General features: G+C 36.6%; 1 protein-coding gene across 18 annotated transcripts in view; it reads left to right on the forward strand.

Annotated features, from left to right (window-relative positions):
- Positions 1 to 21834, forward strand: part of CPEB3 (cytoplasmic polyadenylation element binding protein 3) — a 226383-nt gene that overhangs the window by 73477 nt on the left and 131072 nt on the right. For 11 of the 18 annotated variants that reach the window (XM_007478808.3, XM_016422704.2, XM_016422730.2 and 8 more), the window contains one exon: positions 17827 to 17986. In XM_007478808.3, the coding sequence (XP_007478870.1) occupies positions 17827 to 17986 (160 nt within the window). The remainder of the gene's footprint in view (positions 1 to 17826; positions 17987 to 21834) is intronic. The other 7 variants (XM_056802558.1, XM_056802535.1, XM_056802542.1 and 4 more) reach the window with 1 other exon arrangement.

The following is a 21834-nucleotide window of genomic DNA, read 5'->3' on the forward strand; positions in this document are numbered from 1 at the left end:
TTAAGTCTGGAAAATTGACAGAACAGTAATGCTACACTAATTTGTAGTGTTTACCAATTTCCATGGTAATTCCAATGGTCACATTGAAAATGTAACAACCTGTTCTACCGAACTCTCATCAGCTCCAACAAATGGAGCCCAAAACAAAACATTTGTGTACCCTAGGTAAGATCAAAGCGTTTCTCCTTCTTTCTGGGAAGTGTTACTGGCTACTGGAGGCTTTAAACTGCCACTGTAGCATATTCAACTTAGCATAAAGTAAATAGCCATATGCAATATTGAATAAAATTTTCTGGCACTAAAAACTGTGGGTCTTTATGAAATATTTAAACGCATCTGTCAAGGCACTCTTTTGCATGTTGTGTTCTAGATGGGTCTAGCTTGTCTACTCCTAATTCCCACTTTAGGGAGGATGTTTTCCTACCTCTCCTCACAGCCTGGCATATGTTGAGTAGCTTTTGTTTTTGTCCCTCATTCTATGACAGGAGTTTCTGAACTGCCTTATTTGGTGATGTGTAGGCAGGCAATAGCTATGATAGCTGTGGCACACAACAAGGAATCTGCATGAGCACCAAGGGAGAAGATGCAGTAGGGATGGTTCATTAGAAGGCTTAGATCCAGTCTCTGAAAGGCAGAACTATGGGTCTGGCCCAGATTGACATGTGAATAGTCATAGAAATGCTATTTCAGACCAAAGCTATTTGCATAAATAGAACTTTATTCTTGTCATTCACAGAAAGCAATATGGAGGTTGTAGTGGATAACAGGGGGCCATAGCAGAAGCGTTCACGTCGCGGCCCCTGTCAGATTCATAGGAATCTGCGAATTCTGCTGCACATCTTTTCATCAGCAACTTGGTGCAACTGTTGGTTGGTTGGAATGAGCAATAGGACAGACATGTTTTGAGTATTATGGTTTCAACCCCCTGTTTCACAGCTCTGATGATTTCTTTACAAACACACTGAAGGTCTGCAATAGGACATCTTTGCCAGAATGTCCACTGATCAAACACTCAGTATGCTTTGTCTCCAGGAGATTCACGAAGGACTGAAAAAGTAAGTGAAGAATTCCTGGAGGTGATGAGCCAATGCAAAATTATCCTAAACATGCCTTAATCTTGTTAAAATCAGGGCTTATTTATTGCTCCAGGCATAACAAAATGTCACTTACATTATAATCGTTGACATGGATAATATTTGTTTACAATCTCTTGCAGTGGAGTTTTCCTTTCATATCTTTTACAAATTTAAACAATAATGATCATAGTGCTACTTTATTTAACTCCTGGAGCCAGGAAAATGACATCAAAGTGAAAGCCTGAAGAGCAGCACTCCAACCTGATTTAGCATCATTATCAAAGTCTTTTAATAGGTCTTAATTGAAATCAATGTGATAGCTTCTCCTACATCTTTGTTAGTTTATGTTCCTAATATACATTAGGAAAATGGGAATCCATTCCCATGCCCAGGATGGATGAATTGAAGTGTCCTTATCACAGGGTCAACACTGAAAATAACAAACCTCCAGATACCGAAGAGAAATGATTCTGATCAACCAAGACAGATAATTATGATATTTTCATTAATATACTGTTTATTTTTGCTAATTAAGCTTGCATTGCCAGAAAGAGCCCTAAACTAATGAAACAAAGAACAAGCTATCTCTTTGGTATGATTAGCTTTTTATTGCTTTATACTATATCCTCAAACCCAGCTAGACTTCTTGAAGATGAATGATTTGCCCATAAAGAGGGCTTGGAAATGAGGCTGTAGATTCAGATTCACTACTATTGGGGGAACCATGAAATATTCCATTTGGGTTGCTGTCTCTCTATGTGTGAAGGCCAGCAATAAGGTGTTACCTCCAGAGAAATAACTCAAGAAGTTACAGAATTGAGTTCCTGTGGAATTCCTTCTCAATAGCAACTATATAGAAATGTGTACATAAACTTCTATGGTGGCAATGTACTGCTATAGTGATCAACTTATAGTCTGTGACCTGAATTGGGGCAAACCTTGAAGAACTCACACACTGGATGATTTTTCAGATCTCAAAAGTTATTTCAAATACTTTGTGAAAAATCTCTCTTTTAGGGCTTTTCCTCCACAATGGGGTCCTTGAGGCTATGTACCTTCTTACAAGGATTCCTAGGGTTTTTTTTGGTGTGCCATCTTGGAAGCACTGTAGTAATTGTGAGCTAGGAAAGCTTTCTGAAGCCTATAGTGATCCAGACCACAGCTCCAAAGAAATGCCAGGGCACAGAGTATGGAAGACTCATATACTCGTGTCAAAATTATTGAAGAAAAGAATTAGAAGGTACTATACATTATTAGCACAAAATAACATAACAGTAACTGAAATTTTTTGCTTTTTAACAGATAAGAAATTACTTATTACTGATGTTCTTCTCAAATCATCTGCTTGGTAGACTATTGACTTGTTAGAGCAAAGATAGAAATATAACAACAAAAAAAGAAATACAAATGAGAAAAAGATAAGAATCCAGTTAAAACAATTTTTAGACTAACCTATCAAAACATACTATGGAAGGATGGAAAGTGGATGGAGAATCACACACCTGTAGAAATGGTATTAATTTCACAGGAAGTTTAATGGATGCAAATCAATTGCCCTAAAGATCTCAAAAATTCCAGAAAATGCCTCAGCCAATAAATGCTTAGTTTTGCCAACTACATAGATATGGCAGCCAAAAAGAAAATTTGTAAAGGAGAAAAGATGTTCACAAAATTGGAGGATATTAAAAGATTATGACTAGCATTACCCCATTAAAGAGTGAGGAGCAGTGGAGGAAAAAATTTAAAGAAAACAAAATCACTCCTCCCCTGGCATTTAAAAATGGAACCATAAGGACAATAAATGCACCCCCCCCCCCAATAAAAAGGACCTATAAAGATATTTTAAAAACAAACTTCACTATAAATGATAATATAATTCTTATATTTGGATGGTAATGCCATAGTCTTAGATATGCCATATGAGGAAACTGAATTTCACTGGATAAAATAGACAAGAAAAACAGCTGGAGTAGACTAAGTTTAAATTCATAAAGTCTTTCCTTCAATAAGCTGTCTATTGTGCATGTGGTAAAATCATAAAAGATTCCTTAGGAAATGTAACTGAGTTCAACATTTTATGTATTAAGTGAAGTGTTAAACGGGAAGATGCTTACTTGTATGTTTGCTGCCATCCCAGAGCATGTTCAGTATCCTATACAGACATACACAGGATTTCTTTTAGAGCAAGGGTTCTTAACTTCTTTTTGTATCATGAGCCCCTTTGGCCATTTGGCAAAGCCTGTGGACCCCTTCCCAGAATAAGGTTTTTAAATAATTCAAGGAAATAACTAAATTCCAGTTAGAAGTTAATGAAAATACAAATATCATTTCCCCTACCTCCTCCTCTCCAAGTTCACAGATCTCCTGAAATCTATTTATAGATCCTCAAGGCATCTGTAGATCCCAGGTTAACAACCTTTGTTATAAATAGTATACTTTGCCAGATACATCTTTGCAGATAACATTGAGCAAATTGAATCAAGCCTTGGAACACTGCAGAGCTTCCTAAATAATATCCATCATCACTTAAGAGTTTGTCTTAACCATCTACATGTGGCAAAAAGAAACTCATTGGATAAGGAGGGTCTTTAGTCCAGATAATGCTAGAAAGTTGGAGGGACAGCCCATAAAACTCATCCAACTGTACACATATTCTATACAAATACTGAGAATGGACAATGAACTGGACCTAGGGTTTATTTTTTTTCAAGTTTTGGGAAATTTTGTTTAATTAATTAATTTAGAATATTTTTCCATGGTTACAAGATTCATGTTCTTTCCTTCCCCTCTCCCAACCCCCTCCCATAGCTGACATGCAATTCCACTGGATTTTACATGTGTCATTGATCAAGACCTATTTCCATATTATTAATTGGACCTAGGATTTAACAGAAGAACAGGTTGGATTGGCTTTAGGGAAATTTACAAAGTTCTTTTAAGGACTCTAAACTTCTTCCTTAAACAAAGACTCATTTTAAACAGCATTATAATTTTGGTTGGTTTGTGTGGCCTACTTATGCAATGCAATGATCTCTGATGAATTGAAATCCATTATTCAAAGGGCAATGGCTTAACATGGAGAATCAGTATAAGGAGTTATTATCAGAAATACATGAAGAAAAGGAGAAACTGTAGTCAAGAAGAGACCAGGTAATCAATAAGCAAAACCTCCATGTTCTATTGGTATCTACTCAATGTCAAGGCAATACAAGGGAGGACCAAGGTATGTTTGGTGGCTTTCTCATGTTGGATTAATAAGAAGATATGTATAAGAACTGAAAAGAATAGGCAGGCCTGGTTGAGTTATGATATTGATAGTTAGAGACAGTGCATTGATGAAATCATAAATCCATTAGAGTAGGCAAGTGGGACCCAAGTAACAATAACATTAATAATACTAGGTTGCATTTATGTAGAATTTTAAGGTTTGTGAAGCATTGAACATATGTTACTTAATTTTTTTAACAACCCTGTGAGGTCGTGCTGTATTATTATTATTATTATTATCATCATCATCCCCATTTTGCAGATGGTAAAACTGAGACAGGTGTCATGACTTACTGAGGGTTACATAGCTAAGTGTCTGAATTGGGATTTGAACTCAAGCCTTCCTGGCAGCCAAAGCCTAGCATTCTTACCTACTATGCTGCCTGTGAACAGCTTGTAACTTATTGGTATAAGGATTTGGTAGCAAGGAATCTTTCTAACCTGCATGTACTCAGCCCTTAGCTAGGATCTTCACTGTCACATAAGTTTGGAGTTAAAAAGCTCCAGGCATATCTAGGAATTTCCAAGAAGAAAAATAGGGACAGAAGGAATTGAATAATGGAATAAATAGCTCAGTATCTTGCCCAAAGTAGGCATTAAAATATTTGTTAAGTTCATTTAAATGGAAATGGGCTCTTAATTCATTAGGAACATATAATTGACCATGTGTTGCAATATGTGTGATAAAACATTGTAGTCATTCAGGGACATCTCTTCAACATCTTAAACAGACTTTTTTTGGGGGTGAGGGGAGGGTAGACCTGAACTAGCATGGAAGACTCCATTTCCTAATCACCTGCCCTGCATCAATCCTAGAGAATTGAATGGAGGCACTAAGAAATTAAGGGGTTTGTTTAGGGTCATATAGCTAGCCTAGGTGAAAGGCAGATCTTGAAGTCAGGTTTTATTTCCAAAGTGAGTAGTTTACTAACTTCTTTGCCATTCTGCCTCTCTTGAAAAGACAAAAATGTTAAGCCTCTAGTATATGTATATAGTCAAAATGTACTCTACCTAGCTAGACATTTAAGCCCTTTCAACAGAACCTAACCAAGTTTTTCATTGTACTTGTCCCACTCAGTTCCTTTCAACAGATGTGTTGAATGCCTACTTTGTGTCCTGGGTACTTGTACTTAGGGTAACAAAGACAAAAATAAATTATCCTCTAGGAGCTTACTTTTCTAGTACTAGGGAGAAATTCTTTTATGTTCAATAACAGAAAATAATTTCTAGCCTCAATTATATAAGGAAATAATATTCTCAAAATTTTGTTTATCTTTTGTTTTTATCTTACCTACTTTTCCTGATATGTTTTTCTTTCCTTGCCACTCAAAGAATGTATTACAACAAGAACAAAAATTAAGAAGGCAGGGGGAAATAATTAAAAAAAAACTAAGCAACACCTACTCCCATAATTCTACCACCTCTGCAAAGAAAAAAGAGGTACATTGGAATCAAGATGAGCTGAGTTAAAATGCTGCTTTGGATATTTATTAGTGGTGTGACCCTGGATGAGCCACTTAAGCTCTTTTAGCTTCAATTTCCTCATTTATAAAATGGAGATTAATATTCTTCATTGGTAAAAATGAAAACATATGCAAAATTTTTTACAATAAAGTACTATCTAAATGTTAACTGTTACTATTGGGGGCCTCTAGTTTAGTCATAATTTCATTGCATGATGATTTTAGAATTGGAAAGGACATTGGATATCATATCCAATGCCCTCACATTCAGTTTCAGTTGACTTCTTGACATTTACATTATCATAGTCATTTTCTGTAATGTTTTTCTGGATTTGGTTACTTCACTTTGCATCAGTACATATAAGTCTTCTCATGCATTCCTATATTTTTTATGTTCATCTTTTCCTGTCACAATAATATTCCATTATATTGAAATATAAAAACTAAATTCATTCATTACCTCCACCCGTCCAGTATCAACTATTCCCATCTTTTATCACCTTTGCCAATTTGCTAGGTATGACCTTTGCTGTCAGTTGTTTCAATGTGCATTTGTCTTACTATTAATGACTTGGAGCATCTTTTTTTTTTAATATTACATTTGCAATTCTTTCATGAACTATTAATTCACATATTTTGATCACCTGACCATGTAGCCATGATTTTTGATGTCACACATTTGTATTCTATATATATCCTGGATATCAGACACTTAAGATAATTGCTGCAAAGATTTTTTTTTTTAGCAGATTGACAGATTCCTTTCTTATGCTAGTTGTGTTAATGTAAAAGCTAAACATTCTCAATTCTGGAAATAAACTAGGTTTTCAATGAACAGTATGGCACAGTAAAAAAGAGCATTGGATCTGAAGTGAGGTTACCTAGATTTGGATCCTGGCTTAGGGTTTAATATATGTATGTCAGTAGAGATTCTTTTTTCTTCTCCTCAATCATCTTTTTTTGACTGGTATTGTTCTCCAATAATCTCCACTCCTGAAAGAGGAAATCTAAAATCCCCATACCATTTGATCCCTCGGGTTCACTCCCTATTACCCACTGGTTGCTGCTGGGATTTTCCAGTAATTAATCCTGCCACCAATCACCTATTATAATCCTTTTAGTAAGATAGAGGACTCTGAGGCCTCACCACCACTTAGGTCTTAACCATCTACCTTGATGCTATTTCCTCCAGACCTTATTTGCCCAATGGAGGTACCCAAATGATCTCTTGTACTCTTAGAACTTCTGGGTCTTCCCATACAACTTATAGCTAAACCTTCATGTGTCAGCTGTCTCCTCTAATCAAAGATCTTTAATTTGGTGGGTTTTCTCAGAATGTATTTAAAAATATAAGCTTAAAACACTAAAAATAGGGACATTGATGTAATAAAAAGGACTGTGAAGAGATGAATGAGACATTAAATGCTTGGATAATAATTAAAAAAAACCCTCCTTCTGGTTATCCTGACCCCAAGTGGCATCTAAGTGATATTTCTCACCTCAAATTTTTCATAATATCCAATTAGTATGGTTTTCTTTGACATTTATTTATGTATCTTGTATGCTAGATTACAAGCTCATTGAAGGCAGGCATTTCATCTTTGTAGCTCTATTACTATATACTGCATATCCTTGGTGCTTAGTAATGGTCTGAATTGAATCAAAGCAAATATTCCTTGAAACAGTGTATAATAAATTCATGAAACTCAATCACCACAGATAGTTCTAGTTGAAAATGTAAAGAAGGTTAATAAAAATTTGAGATAAATTTTACAAATGCTATATCTTTATATTGGTTTTACAGAAATCTAGGACTTTTGAGGAGGCATTCTTAATGGTTTGTGATGGATGATCCTGGACAGTTTTGTACCATGCTACTGAATTTCCCTTTGTTTGGTTGCCAGAGTCAGTATTGGGCTGTTGGCCTGACTTGTCTGACATGAGGATGTTTTTCAAAGAATAATTGTTACTATATATAAATTCATTAGTAGAAGCTGAGTCAACCTACTTGTCCATCTATATGTTTTGACAAGACTTTCATTTAGTGTCACTTTTCCTGAAAATAACTTTTAAAATTTAAAAACTCTGCAAAGAACCTTTAGTGGAGAAAATAGGACACAATAATGGTAGCAAAACATGAATATTAATAATCATCCCATAGAAAAAAAGGCCAGGAACTACCTATGCATTGGCCTTTGTATAATAATTAAATAAAATGTTTGCCTGCTACTGAGAACATGATGTGTATATTGAGTAATTTCTTGGCATACTAAGAACCAATTTCATGCCAACTTGTCAAAGATTTATCAACCATTTATGCCATTTGGTCCTTCAGAGTTTCATTAGTTAGTAACCTGTTCACATGGCGTAGTTGTCTAAAACAATGTTTAAGATTCAATTTGGCTAACATCTACTAAATGTTTCCTAAGAGCAAAAAGTCATACTGAATTGAAATATTTCATACAAATGTTTATAGAGCACTTAATATATTCAGAGCACTGCATTAGGACTTGGAGAAAGATGGCAAGTTTAGCTAAGATGCAATTGCTGTCCTCATGGAGCTTTCAGTAAGGCATTCAAATACTGATGACAGTGATACACAATATTACATAAATGCATTAGGTATCGTGTGGCTAGAAGACTGAGTGCTCAAATTGCACCTCTGCTTTTCACTAACCGGATGACCCCAGGTTAAGTTATTTAACCTCCCTAAGACTGTTTCCTTATCTGTAATATGAGCAGGCTGGTCTCTAGAGCTCTCAAGTAGCTAAAAATCTATAATCCTTTGTTCCTCTATTATCTGAGACTTGATGGGGAAGTTATTAACAACTAAGGAGGGGATCAGAGATTGTAAAAGATAGGCAAGAGTGCAGTAGGTGTTGGGAAGAGGGACTGTAGGTAGGGGAAAGAACTCATTCTAGGTATCAGTAATAATGTGAGGAAAGGTAGGGACAGTTCTCTGGTCCTGAAAAAACTAGATGAAGATATTGGAATTATACTTAACCCCTACAAATTAGAGTGATCAGTGCAAAGGAGAGGTTCAAATCAAGAGCAATGAAAGAAAGAGGCAAGGATGCCAATTGTGTTATTGCAGAATGCTAGAGTTCTTGTAAAGAGATGGGGCATTCATTTCTGGCTCTGACACTAGCCAGATATTTGATCATGGAAATTTCACTGACCTTTTTTGAAGTCTCCCATTTTTTCTAATCTGTAAATGCCAGGATAAGGAAGGTGAAGTTTCACGAATGAGAAAGACCCTTGTTCTTATATGTATTTGTTGTGCTCCACACAGTGTGGAACTCATCCATTTGTGTTGATCTGTATTTTAGATGGCATATACTAATTGATCTGTAGATCACATAAAAGTAGGAAGGATAACTAAAAGCTTGTAGAATCAAGATTCATAAAAGATACACATTAAAACAATGGGGCATATCTAATTTTTTTAAAAGTTAGTATCAGAGGTAAACATACAATTTACAGTTAGATTGAAAAAAATCACTTTTGCAAGTCTTGATGGAGAAAGGTGACTAAACAGAAGATGTTGGTATAGAAAATTATCTAGGAGTTTAGAGTATTGTAAGATCAAAATGAGTCAGCCATGGGACACAGCAATAGCAGACTTTGTATAGTTATTTCAACTTTAAACCACTTTATATACATGTTGCCATTTGAGTCTCATAACTATGAGGAATAGACAGAGCCATAACTAGAACAGAGCAACTTGGGGTTTTGTCCCAGGGCACCATCATTTAGAGAACATTGGCAGTACTTTTATTCCTTTCAGCAGGATAGAAATAATTGAGCTCTGCACATAGTTAGCAAGAAAAATTTTTTAAAATAGGAAACTGCCAGATGGCATCCCTCCACAGGGCTTTGTTTCTTAGGATTTCTTCTTACCCAATACTTCCATACCTGAATATATTTCCATTCTTAACTTTTTAAATAGCAGAAAGTACTTCTTTTTTGTCCTGGATATTTTTGTGAAGCTGGCTTTGGGGGTCAAAATGACTAGTTGTGGCCTTGAAGTATTCCCGATATTATCCATATTTTATAGATGAGGAATCAAAATAACTAGTTATGACTTTGAATACAGACAATACTGGTCTATCCATATTTTATAGATGAGGAAATGGTGTCAGAGTGGTTAAATGTTGATCAGAATTGAGATTTGAGACTCTCTGACGTAATAGCCAAAAAAGCTAAGCTACCCTCAGGTGGATTTGGTGTAGTGTGCAGAGTGAAAAAAGGTGATAGTCCTTCTGTGATCTGCCTTATGCAGACTACATCTAGAATATTTCCTTCAGTTGAGATCTAGGTGCCACATTTTGGGAAAACCATTGATGGGCTGGAATGAAGCCAGTGGGCAATCAGTATATGGGCAGAGAGATTGGAAACCATGCCAGATGAGATCTGAGAAGTCTGGAGAAATTGAATCTGGAAAAGAGAACACTGGAAAGGGTAGGATGTCGACATTATGTTTTTTGATATTTAAAGGATCATGTGGTAAAGACAAAATACCCCTTTCCTTCTAATACTTATTTTCCTCTGGGCCCTTTCTTTAAAAGTTGCCACCTTTCTTCAAACCTATTCAACTTAATTTTGAGCCTCCCGACAGGTCTTTACTATTATATTTTCAGCCAAATACCTACCTTGTGCTGTGTTTATACTATTCTTGCCTACTAACTTACTGCCCATACCACATATTACCTATTCCATGAACAAACTCTGTGCGTTTCTACCCCTCTACTTTTGTTCATGCTGTGTGTATTCTATATCAGGAATGACTTTTCTTATCTATTGATGTTCAACTCAAATGCTACATTTCTCTTCTGTACCTCTATTCCTTACTCCCATAACCTCATCATTTAAACTACTTTCCTGCTCAGATCCCCCTGTAGCAATTTTGGATCTAATAACAAGTTATTTGCTGAGTCTGTCTATATTTATGTCAGCTTGCTCTTCACCCTGTAAGCTCCACGAGGGCAGGGACTTTCCCATTTTCTCAAGTGCCTTTGCAGATAGTTGCCAATAATTGTTTGATCCCAAATTAACCTTTTGCTACAATGGTATCAGACTGATTGGGCTGCTCTATCTATTTTTAGTCTCAGAGAGAGGAAATGAAGGTGTATTGGCTTCTATGGCCGAGTTAGAAAGCCTGAGTAATAATCATTCATATTTCTGTGGCATTCTGTGGTTTACAAGCCACTTTCTATAGACCAACCCTGTGAAGTACATGATCTGTTTTGCAGATGAAGAAACTGAAGCTCCAACAGATTTAGTAAGTTGTTCAAGGTCATATATTTAGTGACAGTGTCAGTTTTTGAGCTCATCTTTGAATGTCAAATCTAGTGATATATCCAGTAATGTTCTATATACAATTCCATCTTTTTCTCTGATGCCTCTTTTAGAGAGAAGATCGGTCTGTTAGCAGATGGGTCTGCTATACTGCTGGGGAATAGCAGGAGAAGGCAGATATTGAGAGTACCAGCAAATACCATGTAGATGCCAAAGTTCTTATTCCCTAACTTTTTGACTACAGGCTTCTAGGAATCTATAGAACCATAAATAAGGAAACAACTTCTATAGAAAAAGCAATGTTGCACATATTAATATTCTTCAAGCATATGTAGACAAATCATAAATGCATTTGAAAATACTACTAAATTCATAGTAGCTTCTGGTTTCATATTTAGTCAGTGTAGTAAGTTCAGATATGATATGGACAATAATGAATGGGTTTTTTTACTTTAAAAATGGTTCCTCATACTCAAAGGTTGAGAACCCCATGGTTATGGCCTCCTTTTTTGAGACAATAAACAGCTAGCTGAGTATAACATATTATAGTGAGGTTATAGGTTTGGGAGATGCCAACTTGTATGGGAAGGAAGGGCTATGTCTCAGGAATAGAGTTAGGTGGGAGAAGGGATGATAAAAAGGTTGAAGAAAAGAGGGCGATAGAGTCTAGAGGATTTCAAGTTACTTGAAAAAAGAAATCAGAAAGGTTTTTGTTCTGCCATTTAAGTAGCTATCTGGCACAAGCAAATAAATCACTTGGTTTCTTAGGACTTTGGCATCCCTCTCTTTAAAATGAGAGGGTTGATTATACATTATATGGAAAAGAATACTGCTCTGGAATCAAAGGACCTGGGTTTGAATAACCCAAAATTCTATACCTTGTGTGATCTGGGACAAATAACTCAACCTTTCTGGGCCAGAATTTCCTCATTTTTGAAGCGAGGTGGTGGAGGATTATATTAGGTGAACTCCAAGAGTCCTTTCTAGCTCTGGAACCGATTCCTTAGATCTCGAAGTTCTTGTTTGGTCTCTGACATTCTAAGATAACATAGTATTAAGCATGGCTTCTTCTGATTCACTCCATAAAGACTTAGGCTGTTTTGGTGCTCATATACAAAGGTTAGAGAATAAGATGCAATCACTTAATTTTTTTGATAAAAGTTCTGAGAAACTTCCTGGTCTGTTTTTGAAAAGAGATGATTTCAGCTCCTCCTCTTCCTTCTCTATAGGCTAATAGAATATGAGAGACTTCAAAGTTAGTGGACAGTTCTAACATAGGCTGTTAAATGAAAACTAATTGCTTTGTTTTAATAATGAGTAATTAATTGTGGTATCACAATGAAAATCAGTTGGAGTAGGAGGACTGTTTGACTACAGTTTCCTTAATTGTAACCTTATGTTGTCTTTTTAAGTCATTCAGTTATGTCAGAAAAATTTACTACTTGTAAAACAAAATGGACAAATAGTATGTGGCAAATAGAAATGGACTAGGCATGACTAGAATTAATTTTAATAAATCTCTCCAAGGACTGAAATTTGTTCAGTTAAGAACCTTTTACAAATTCCACATCATGCTCTTCTCATATCCTATGTTTCATATGTTGTGTATTAGGCAAAGCTAATAAGAATTGGTATTGCAAAACTCTAGAGATTTGCTTGTTCCAAATGAGTACACATCAAAGTATACCAAATCTGTTACAGAAGCTTCTCTGGCTTTCCTTAACTTTCAGGCCACCAGGTGCGAGGCTGGTCATAGGCAAAGCAGCAAAGTTGGGTTTGGAATCCTACCCAACTCCTAGGGGCAACTTTAGTATCCTATCTGCTCTACCTTCCCAAGATTGTTGCTAGCATATTGTTCTCTGCTTTGAAAGGACCATGCTCTCTCCAGGACTACTTCCCTTCTCTCCTAGCTTAACATGCCCCTTACAAGGTCATCTTTCTAGGATATTGTAACTGTACCTCCAAACTAGTTAAACGTCTATGACAATGAGAGGGAACTAAATATTAGCTTCCAGGAAATATGTTGAAATTAGAATGGAATTGGGGAGGTCTGACAATGACTGTTGTTGATTACTATTATTTACTCCAGTTGCCCTATCAGAAAATAAGGCAGCTTGGGTTAGATGACCTTTCATGATAGGAATTTCTGGAGGACTATACTAGGAGAGCTGGCAGTGGGGTCATAGGAACATATATTTAGAATTGTAAGGCATCTCAAATGCCATCTAGTCTGCTTTTTGCATTTACAATTGGGTAAGTTGAGGCCAGAGGGGACGTCAAATTGCTCACAGAATCACACAGGTAATAAGCATCAAAGATGAAATTTGAGCCCAGGTTCATTTTTTCCCATTGAAGAGAGATTGGGTGGATCATGGATTATGATACATACACTTGACACAGCTGTGTTTATACAACCAGCCCTTAATAGAAGTGGGCTTGAAAGCCCCAACCTGCCATTCTAGGACTTTACTTGTTTCATTTGGCATCTGTTCCCATCTCGGTTCTGTTCCTTTCAGGGATATAGAGAGAGATCAGAGAATTTCAGAGTTGGAATGAGCCTTTATGGCCATCTAGTCCAAGCACAAAAGTATTAAAAAAAAACAACAGCCTCTCTAACATCCTGAAAAGGTAGTCACATAGTCTCTCCTTAAAAACTTTGATCATTGGGAAACTCCATTTTTCAATACCTCTAATTGTTAGGAAGTTTTTCTGCATATTGAACTGAAATCTGCCTTTCTACAGTTTAATCAGGCCAGTTTATCCAACAAGAGGCTTGGAATTAGAAGTGAATTGCCTTCTACCAACATATAATGCTCACATTTTGGACTAAATGAATTGTCTTATACTTTTAGGTTCTTACCATATTCTCTCTATATAATAACACACATATTTTTGGCAACCTCAGCTGTTTAGAATGCTAGTGAGCCTGGAGAAGTCCATAGGGCAACAGATTCAACATGCTTATGTACTCCTTGTAGGAGTCATCTGTGCTCAACCACCCCAGGCAAATGAGGGCTTGAGCTGTAATATTGTAATAGCCTCTCAATGAGTCCTCTCTGTCTATTCCATTCTGCACAGCTGATAAAATATTCCTTCTGATGCACAAGGGCCACTTCATTCCCTATCTCAAAATCCTCCGGTGACAGATTTAGATTGAGATGAGATCCAAGAGATCATCTCATTCATCCTTTTTATTTTATAGATGAGGGAAGTGACTTACCTGATAAAATCTCTACCATTTGCCTTAGAATCAATACTAAGTATTGGTTCCAAGGAAGAAGAGCAGAAAGGACTAGGCAGTTGGGGTTAAGTGACTTGCCCAGGGTCAGACAAGTAGGAAGTGTCTGAGGCCACATTTTAACCCAGGGCCTTCCATCTCTAGACCTGACTCTATCCACTAGCTGCTCCAACTTGCCTGAATTTGAACCCCAGGTCTTCCGAATTCAAATATCTAGTGCTGTTCATACTGTAACAGGCAGCTTCTAGGAGGAATACCAACTACTTAATTTGACATTTAAAGGCTTTTGTAAATTTTTTGACCTTCATTCCCAGCTTAATTTCATTCTACTTCCTTGTACTCTACGATCCAGCCAAACTGGACTGTTAACTATTCCTCTTGCCCAAGATGCATGCCTGCCTGCCTTATTTCAATCTGTTGACATCTTTTTCTTCTTTTAAGATTCAGGGAATTGATGGGCTTTGTCCTTCTCCTAGCTGCTTCTTCCTCTTCCCTTCCCCTGTCCCCAAGAGTTCAAAATCCCCTCATGCCCTTGGTGCCACTGAGGTTGCAGTGGGGCCCATAGAATTAGGAAAAAGAACCTGCAAAAAGCTTCTCAGTTCAACTAATAGGCTGTCATTATGCTTCCTGATTACAACTCCCCCTTTCCTATTACTTCCTTGTCCCCCCAAAAGATATAATAATATATGTTGGGATCAATAAGAAAGAATTTCTGGAAATTGTGACATTCTTAAGTAATAGTTGTGTGCCCTAATTTGAAACTTGGAGAAGGCATGACTAAACTTTGTTAACTTTGTATAGAACAAGAGGAGAGTGAAGAAAACATTTTCTTCCTGATTGGGGGGTGGGAGGGAATGCAGGAACAAATGAGAGGCATTATTGTCAGAAAAAAACACTTGGTCTGCCAGCTTTTAGTAATTGTTACCAAGGGACATTAAGAAATATCTGAATTCATGGGACAACTTTTACTGTCTCTAACACTTTCTATTCCATATTTCATAAAACTTGTAATAAAAAATAAGCTTGTGTGTCAACACTTCTGTAATCATAAATGAATACTATAATCTTCTGATCTTTAAAACTGTATAAATATACTTTTTTTACATCCTTGAAATCAGTGTGCAGATACTCCATTTCCCCTTTGAAGAATTATCTGTAAGACCAAACAGCTTCTCCCTCACCTCTATTTGTACAACTCTTGTAGATCTTTTCATATTTGCTTTCATGTCTTGTCCTGGAAACATATTGTTCTCCATTGTATTACTCCATTGCCTGCTTTAGCCATTGCCTCTCTTATCTGAAAGCTATCCTACTTCTGCTTTTGCCAGTGAACACGTATAACACTGTACAGCCAAAAGAACTTTGGATCTATAATTAAAAGAATTGAAATACAATATTTCTTTTAAACCCTTTACTTTCTGTTTTAGAATCTATGCTAAGTATTGGCTCCAAGGCAGAGGAGAGTAGTAAGGGCCAGGCAATTGGGGGGAAAGTGTCTTGCCCCTGGTGACATAGCTAAGTGTCTGAGAACCAATTTGAAGATCTCTCATCTCTAGGCCATGAAGTCACCTAGCTGCCCCTCTGAAATCCAGTCTTGAGTTGGCCATTTATTTGCCATGTGACTTTATTTTAATCTCTCTAGACCTTATTTTTCCTATCTGTAAAATGAAGGACTTGGAGTTAATATATAAGATAGATAGTGGGACAACCTTGGAGTCAGAAAGTGACAAGTTCAAGTCCTGCCTTTGATAGCTTTGTGCAATATTAAACAAGTCACCTAGACATTTATCATCCCCAGACTACTTTTTAAGGCAAGTTTTCAGATGAATTTTATGTTTGCTTCAGTGGAAGTTTATACACTCAGAGTATTCTACACTGATGATACCACATTTATGCAACCTCTCCCTTCTCTTCTCCTCCAAACCTTACCACCACCAGAAATAGAAGGGCCCTTTAAATGATTAAAATGTAGTATTCTGTGTCTCTCTGTGAGTATTCCAGAGAGATCTGAGTAGCCAGAAGAAAGTATTTTCAAATTCTCTCTTGGACTTAGCCTAAAAACAACTACAGTGCCAGAGGCATTGGCCAACTATTTCTTGCTCAACTCACCTAGGCAGTTGTCATGCTTTGTATAAGAAAAAGGGACATTGTCTTTGCACACACACTTCTAAAAATCTGATGTCCCCATAAGCCTGACATTTTCAACAGTTCAAAACACCTAAGAGTTTCTCTTAGATCAGTGCTCTTTTGTATATTAATATAGAAGCCAAGTCTTATGGTTTATATGGATGTCTCTCATATATCAAAAAATGTTCTTGGAGGATTATGGGGTTGTAGTTATAGAGCTGGAAGAAAGCTCAGAAGCCATCAAATACAACCCCTCGCCCTACCAGTGAGGAAACTGAAGCACTGGGATGTTAAGAGGCTGTCCCATATGAGGACATCCAGCCAGTAAGGGTCCAAGGCAGAATTTGAACCCAGACCTATCTTTTCAAGTCCAGTGCCTTACTCACTATACCAAATTTATTTTTGCTCCTCACATAGGGCCAAGTGTTTGGAAATGCCATATATCTCTATATTATTCAAATATAACACTTCTTTCTGAGAACAATTTTAGAGAACTTAATTATCTTGCTTCAGCCCTTCCCCCTTAAAAATATCTACAAGTATGACTATATTTCTGAATCATATATCTATTGTTTATTTTTTTTAATGATCCCAGAAATCATTATGAAAACCATACCCTGGGTATAGCCTTTTTTATTTGTTAAAGTTGAAGTCGACTGCTTTGGATATATGTCACTTCATCCCTATGGTTCTTTGGTTCACCTGCCTCTAAAATGAGGGGATTGGACAAGATGAGCCTTAACTTCTCTTTGGACTCCAAAACCTATGATCCTACATGAAAAGCCATCATTTCCAAAAATGATTAGGAATGAATAAAACAGGTTTTTTTCCCCTCAGAATCAAGTTTTGCTACTTAATTTTAATTTTTTAACAATGGATTTAACAATGTATCCTTGTTAACATGGCCAACTTTTGTTTGTCTGGGGAAAGAAGTCCAGTTTGAAGATTGTGATACTGCCATTTCTCCCTATACTTCTTCCTTATGTTGGTGGTAATTGTCCTAGTCAGGTGTTTTGTTGCCTATTAGTGCCATGGGATGGCAAGCAAAGGAAGAAAAAGGAAAAGCCCAGGGAGTTAACGAAGTGAGAAGATGTTTTTAGCAGTTTAACTGTCTGAATGAGTGAAACATGCAAGTTAAAGACTATCTCAAAGAGAATCTCTATGGTCTTATTCTCAAGCACTCAAGAATAATCTGACTAGGCTTAAAAATGTGTTGTCAAGTAGAAGTCCTTGCTTCTAATTAGTGCATTGCATATTTTCATATATTTAATTGGGATTAGGAAGCAAAGTATACAGTGTATGTTTTATGAAGTCATTTTTATCATATACTGTTTTTGTTTTGTGTTTCTGTTTCTAGGACCGGAATAGGCCCTATGACACATTTAACTTGCACTCTTTGGAGAACTCTTTAATGGATATGATAAGGACTGATCATGAGCCTCTGAAAGGTAAACACTACCCTCCCAGTGGCCCACCAATGAGTTTCGCTGATATTATGTGGAGGAATCATTTTGCAGGTTAGGAATATTCATACGTCCATTCCTTGCTTGGTGTTTTAAATGAAAATCAGCTTTTAAAAAATAATTGCTATGATTTTGCTACTCATAAATTGCCATGAATGTATTTTAAATTGATTCCTTTTTTCTTCATAAAATTCTGGTTCAGCTGTACAAGATAATCAAGGTTGACTATTTTATTAATTCTCAAATTCCTCTTGAAAATCTGTTGGTTATTGGTAAGATCTCCACTTAAAATGATTTACCCAAGATAGTCCAAAATAATAGAGCTGAGGGAATGTAGCTTCTAGTCTTGTGTTGTCATTTCTGGACTAACATGTCCAGTGTGTTTGTCAGACACCATTACCTAGTTGAAAGTAATCTCCATAGACAACTTGAAACAACTTTATGGGAAAAAGGTTTCATCTTATAACAGAAAAAAATGTTTTCCACTCTCTGAAAAATAGTTACATAGAAGATGGTAATTAGATATTGTCTACCTTCACTGATAAAAGAAAAAAATGACTTAAATTCATGAAGAGTATGTGAAAGGTAGCATGACTTGGTGGATAGAGAATGTGCCTTATAGTGAGGAAAATCTGGGTTTCAAGAACTACTTCCCACATATAGTGGGTGTTTGATTCCAAGCAAGGCAGTATTCTCATACAATTCTAAGCTAAGACTAGGAGTTGCAAAAACACTTACTTACTTATCTGCCTTAGTAGAGGGAATTTCTTCATTGAAAAGTTTCTCATGTTAATGAAATTGTAGGTCTGACCAAAAATGGTAAAGAAGATTGCTGTCCCTGAAGGGTCTGAAACATCAGTACTTAATTCTCTGAAGATCTTTAAAACCAGTAGAGATATGCTTAGGCCAACTTTTCCTAAATACAAGGACAGAGACTTCATGGCCTCTTAAAGTCCATTTGTAGCCCAAATTTATTTAAATGTTTTAATAGTGGTTATATATGTGACACCTTCTTCATAGTCAATTGGAGCACCTGAACAATGGAGAACCGTAGGGTAAGCACATTTTTAATTGGATCCAGCTTATTAATCCTTTTTGGCTCCTGGACCCCTCTAGTAGTCTGGTGAAGCCATTCTTAAAATGATATTTTTAATATATGAAATAAAATATGGAGGATGACAAAGGAAACCAGAATGAGTGAAAGTAAAGATTTTTTTTCCTGTCCATCTAAGTTCACAAGCTCCCTGAAATCTATCCATGGACTGTAAGTTTAAAATCCCTGAATTAAAAGAAGTGTCCATCTTTTGCACACACTTTCCTCTTCTGGAGATATCATATAAATCCATCTTCTTCTAACCGGGTCCAAAGCAAGATTTTTTACTCTAAAGTAAAGGACCTGATTTTTTGAGGACCACCCATGGAACTGAGTCTTCACATTATCGTTGTAAAGAATATCCTATATATTTCCCAATTCCCAGTCGAAAGAACACAGTTGTCAGGCCATGTAGGAAAGAGAATTGAGGATATTCTCTTCAAGAAGTTGAAAGTTATCCCTTATGTCAGTCTTCTCCCCCCTAAGTACTAAGATATTAAAGACGTGATTTAGCCTCAGATGTATAATTTGCCTTAAATAATCACTATTATTAAAACTGTTCGTCATTGTGCCATAATTCTCACAGCCAGGTTTCTTGGGCTGAGCTATTCCATAAATAGCTGCAGGCCTCTCTGCTCCTTTCTTTCTAAAATACTTGGCCCCTATTTGTTGCACCCCCCTTTTTTCCATCCCACAGTAAAATGAACCTAAGTCTTCCCAGGCTATAATTTTGGAGATAATTATCCAGAGTATCATTATTAACCATATTGATGTAGCAGGCATTAAGGCAGTGTTGATTGAAGGGAAAAGTTAGGGATTGTGTATATGTTCATGTGTATTTGCCAGTGCACAGGGGAGACTTGCTGTTGTCTGTGCTGTGATAATCCATCTTCATAGTTTGTCTTCATTTTGCACAAGTTTCTCCATTATTCTTGGCAATATGAGATCACTTCTCTGCAAGCCTGCTCAACTGAGAGATCTGGCTATCAAGAGCCTTTTACAAAGTCAAGTTTTGTCTCCCAGAACCTTCCCATGTGCTTCTATGGTTGTTGCTCCCCAGGCCACAGCAAAAGTGCAAATGATTTTGATATCCAAGTGACTAGTGTCTTGCACCAACACTTTTGTGGTTTGGCCAAATTCTTCTTTTTAATTCCCATTTCTATCCTGGAAAATCCAAGAATTGAGAAGAGCACATTAATATAATTAAGAGCTACCATTTCTATGGCACGTTAACGTTTACAAAGCACTTCACATATATATCATATGATTGATGTTTATACTATTATAATTACAGTTTTAGATGTTTCTTAACTGAAAGCAGAGATCAGGAATGGCATAAATGATCTATCATGGGGTGTGTGTGTATATGTGTGTGTAAGTAATTAATGGGCTTTTCTGTAGTCATTCACACAGGGAGTAGGGGCACAGTATACTTAGGAGATGGAAAACTTATTAATAAATGCAGATAAGAACCTTCTATGTTTAAGTCTCTGTGTGTGTGTGTGTGTGTGTGTGTGTGTGTGTGTGTGTGTGTGTGTTGGGGAGGACAGGAATCTTACATCTAATAAAACACAATCTCAGCCCTCAGTGAACTTATACTGTAATGGGGAAAATGAGGCATCTCTTCCCCAGAATCTCTGAAACTCAAACCCTGAATTGTGCCAATGCTCTGGATACCTTTTTCTGGTGCTTCATGAGTCATTTGTCTTCTGAAACATAAGTACTTATCATGAGACTTGGATTATGTAGTGTGATTTTCTATAGTGGTAACCTAAATTGAACCGATATCCCCATAAATCTGAGTTGCTCCAAAGTGATTCTCTTCAGTTTGTGACTTAGTAGCTACATCCATAAACATTTTTTAAGCCCTTACTTCCTATGTTAGTAACAACTTTAAGAGAAAAGGATAAGGGCTGGACAAACAGGGTTAAGTGACTTACCCAGGGTCACATAGATAGGAAGTCTGAGACCATATTTGAACCCAGATCCTTCTGACTTCAGGTGTGGTGCTCTATCCACTGAGCAACCTAGCTGTCCCTTATCCATAAAATTTTGAGAACTCAGTCAAGAAAGTATGATATCCAAAGAACAAATGGATGGGGTAGGAGACTCTGGACTCTAGTTTCATTTGGGCTGTTTATTTGATGTAACTTTGCCTCCCTTGGCCTCTATGTATAAATTTGGATGGGTTAAAATAGGTGATCTTCAGAATCCCTGCCATTTATAATGTTCTGAAATGGATCCTAATTTGAAGCTAACAGATTTCAAGCTTCAAATTTTACATTTGTCATAGAAAGATGGTGCTTTTCCGGAAATGTTTATCTTTTGAAGATACTACCATATGTACCAATGTGGTGCAGAAAATTATTCTCATTTAGAGAGGCAGCATATAGAGAGAACATCTAGTGTCTTGATTGTAGGGGAAAGTCATAGCCTGCTTCTGACATATAGAGGCTGATTGGCCCTAGTTAACATTACTAAAACCCTTAGGTACCCAGGTGACTCTTTTAGACTGAGGGCAATTGCATCTGTATCCTTAGCAGCAGGTAACTCTGAGGAACTGGGTGTTCTTCAGACTAATGAAATCATACATCTGGACCCTGAAAAAAGTCATATTGGCTTCCCAAAATTGTTTTCCTGAATAGTGTGAAGAATAAGACAATAGAATTCAAAATGTCAGCTTGTTATAGTATAAATACTTCAATTGGACTTCAGGTAAGAATAGTGAGTTGACAGTGACATCTCAGAGTAATCCCATTTCCTATTTCACAATAGAAATGTATATTTTAACTTTTTTAAAATATGGCAA

Source organism: Monodelphis domestica, chromosome 1, assembly GCF_027887165.1.
Source record: "Monodelphis domestica isolate mMonDom1 chromosome 1, mMonDom1.pri, whole genome shotgun sequence".
In the NCBI taxonomy this organism is placed as follows: Eukaryota; Metazoa; Chordata; class Mammalia; order Didelphimorphia; family Didelphidae; genus Monodelphis; species Monodelphis domestica.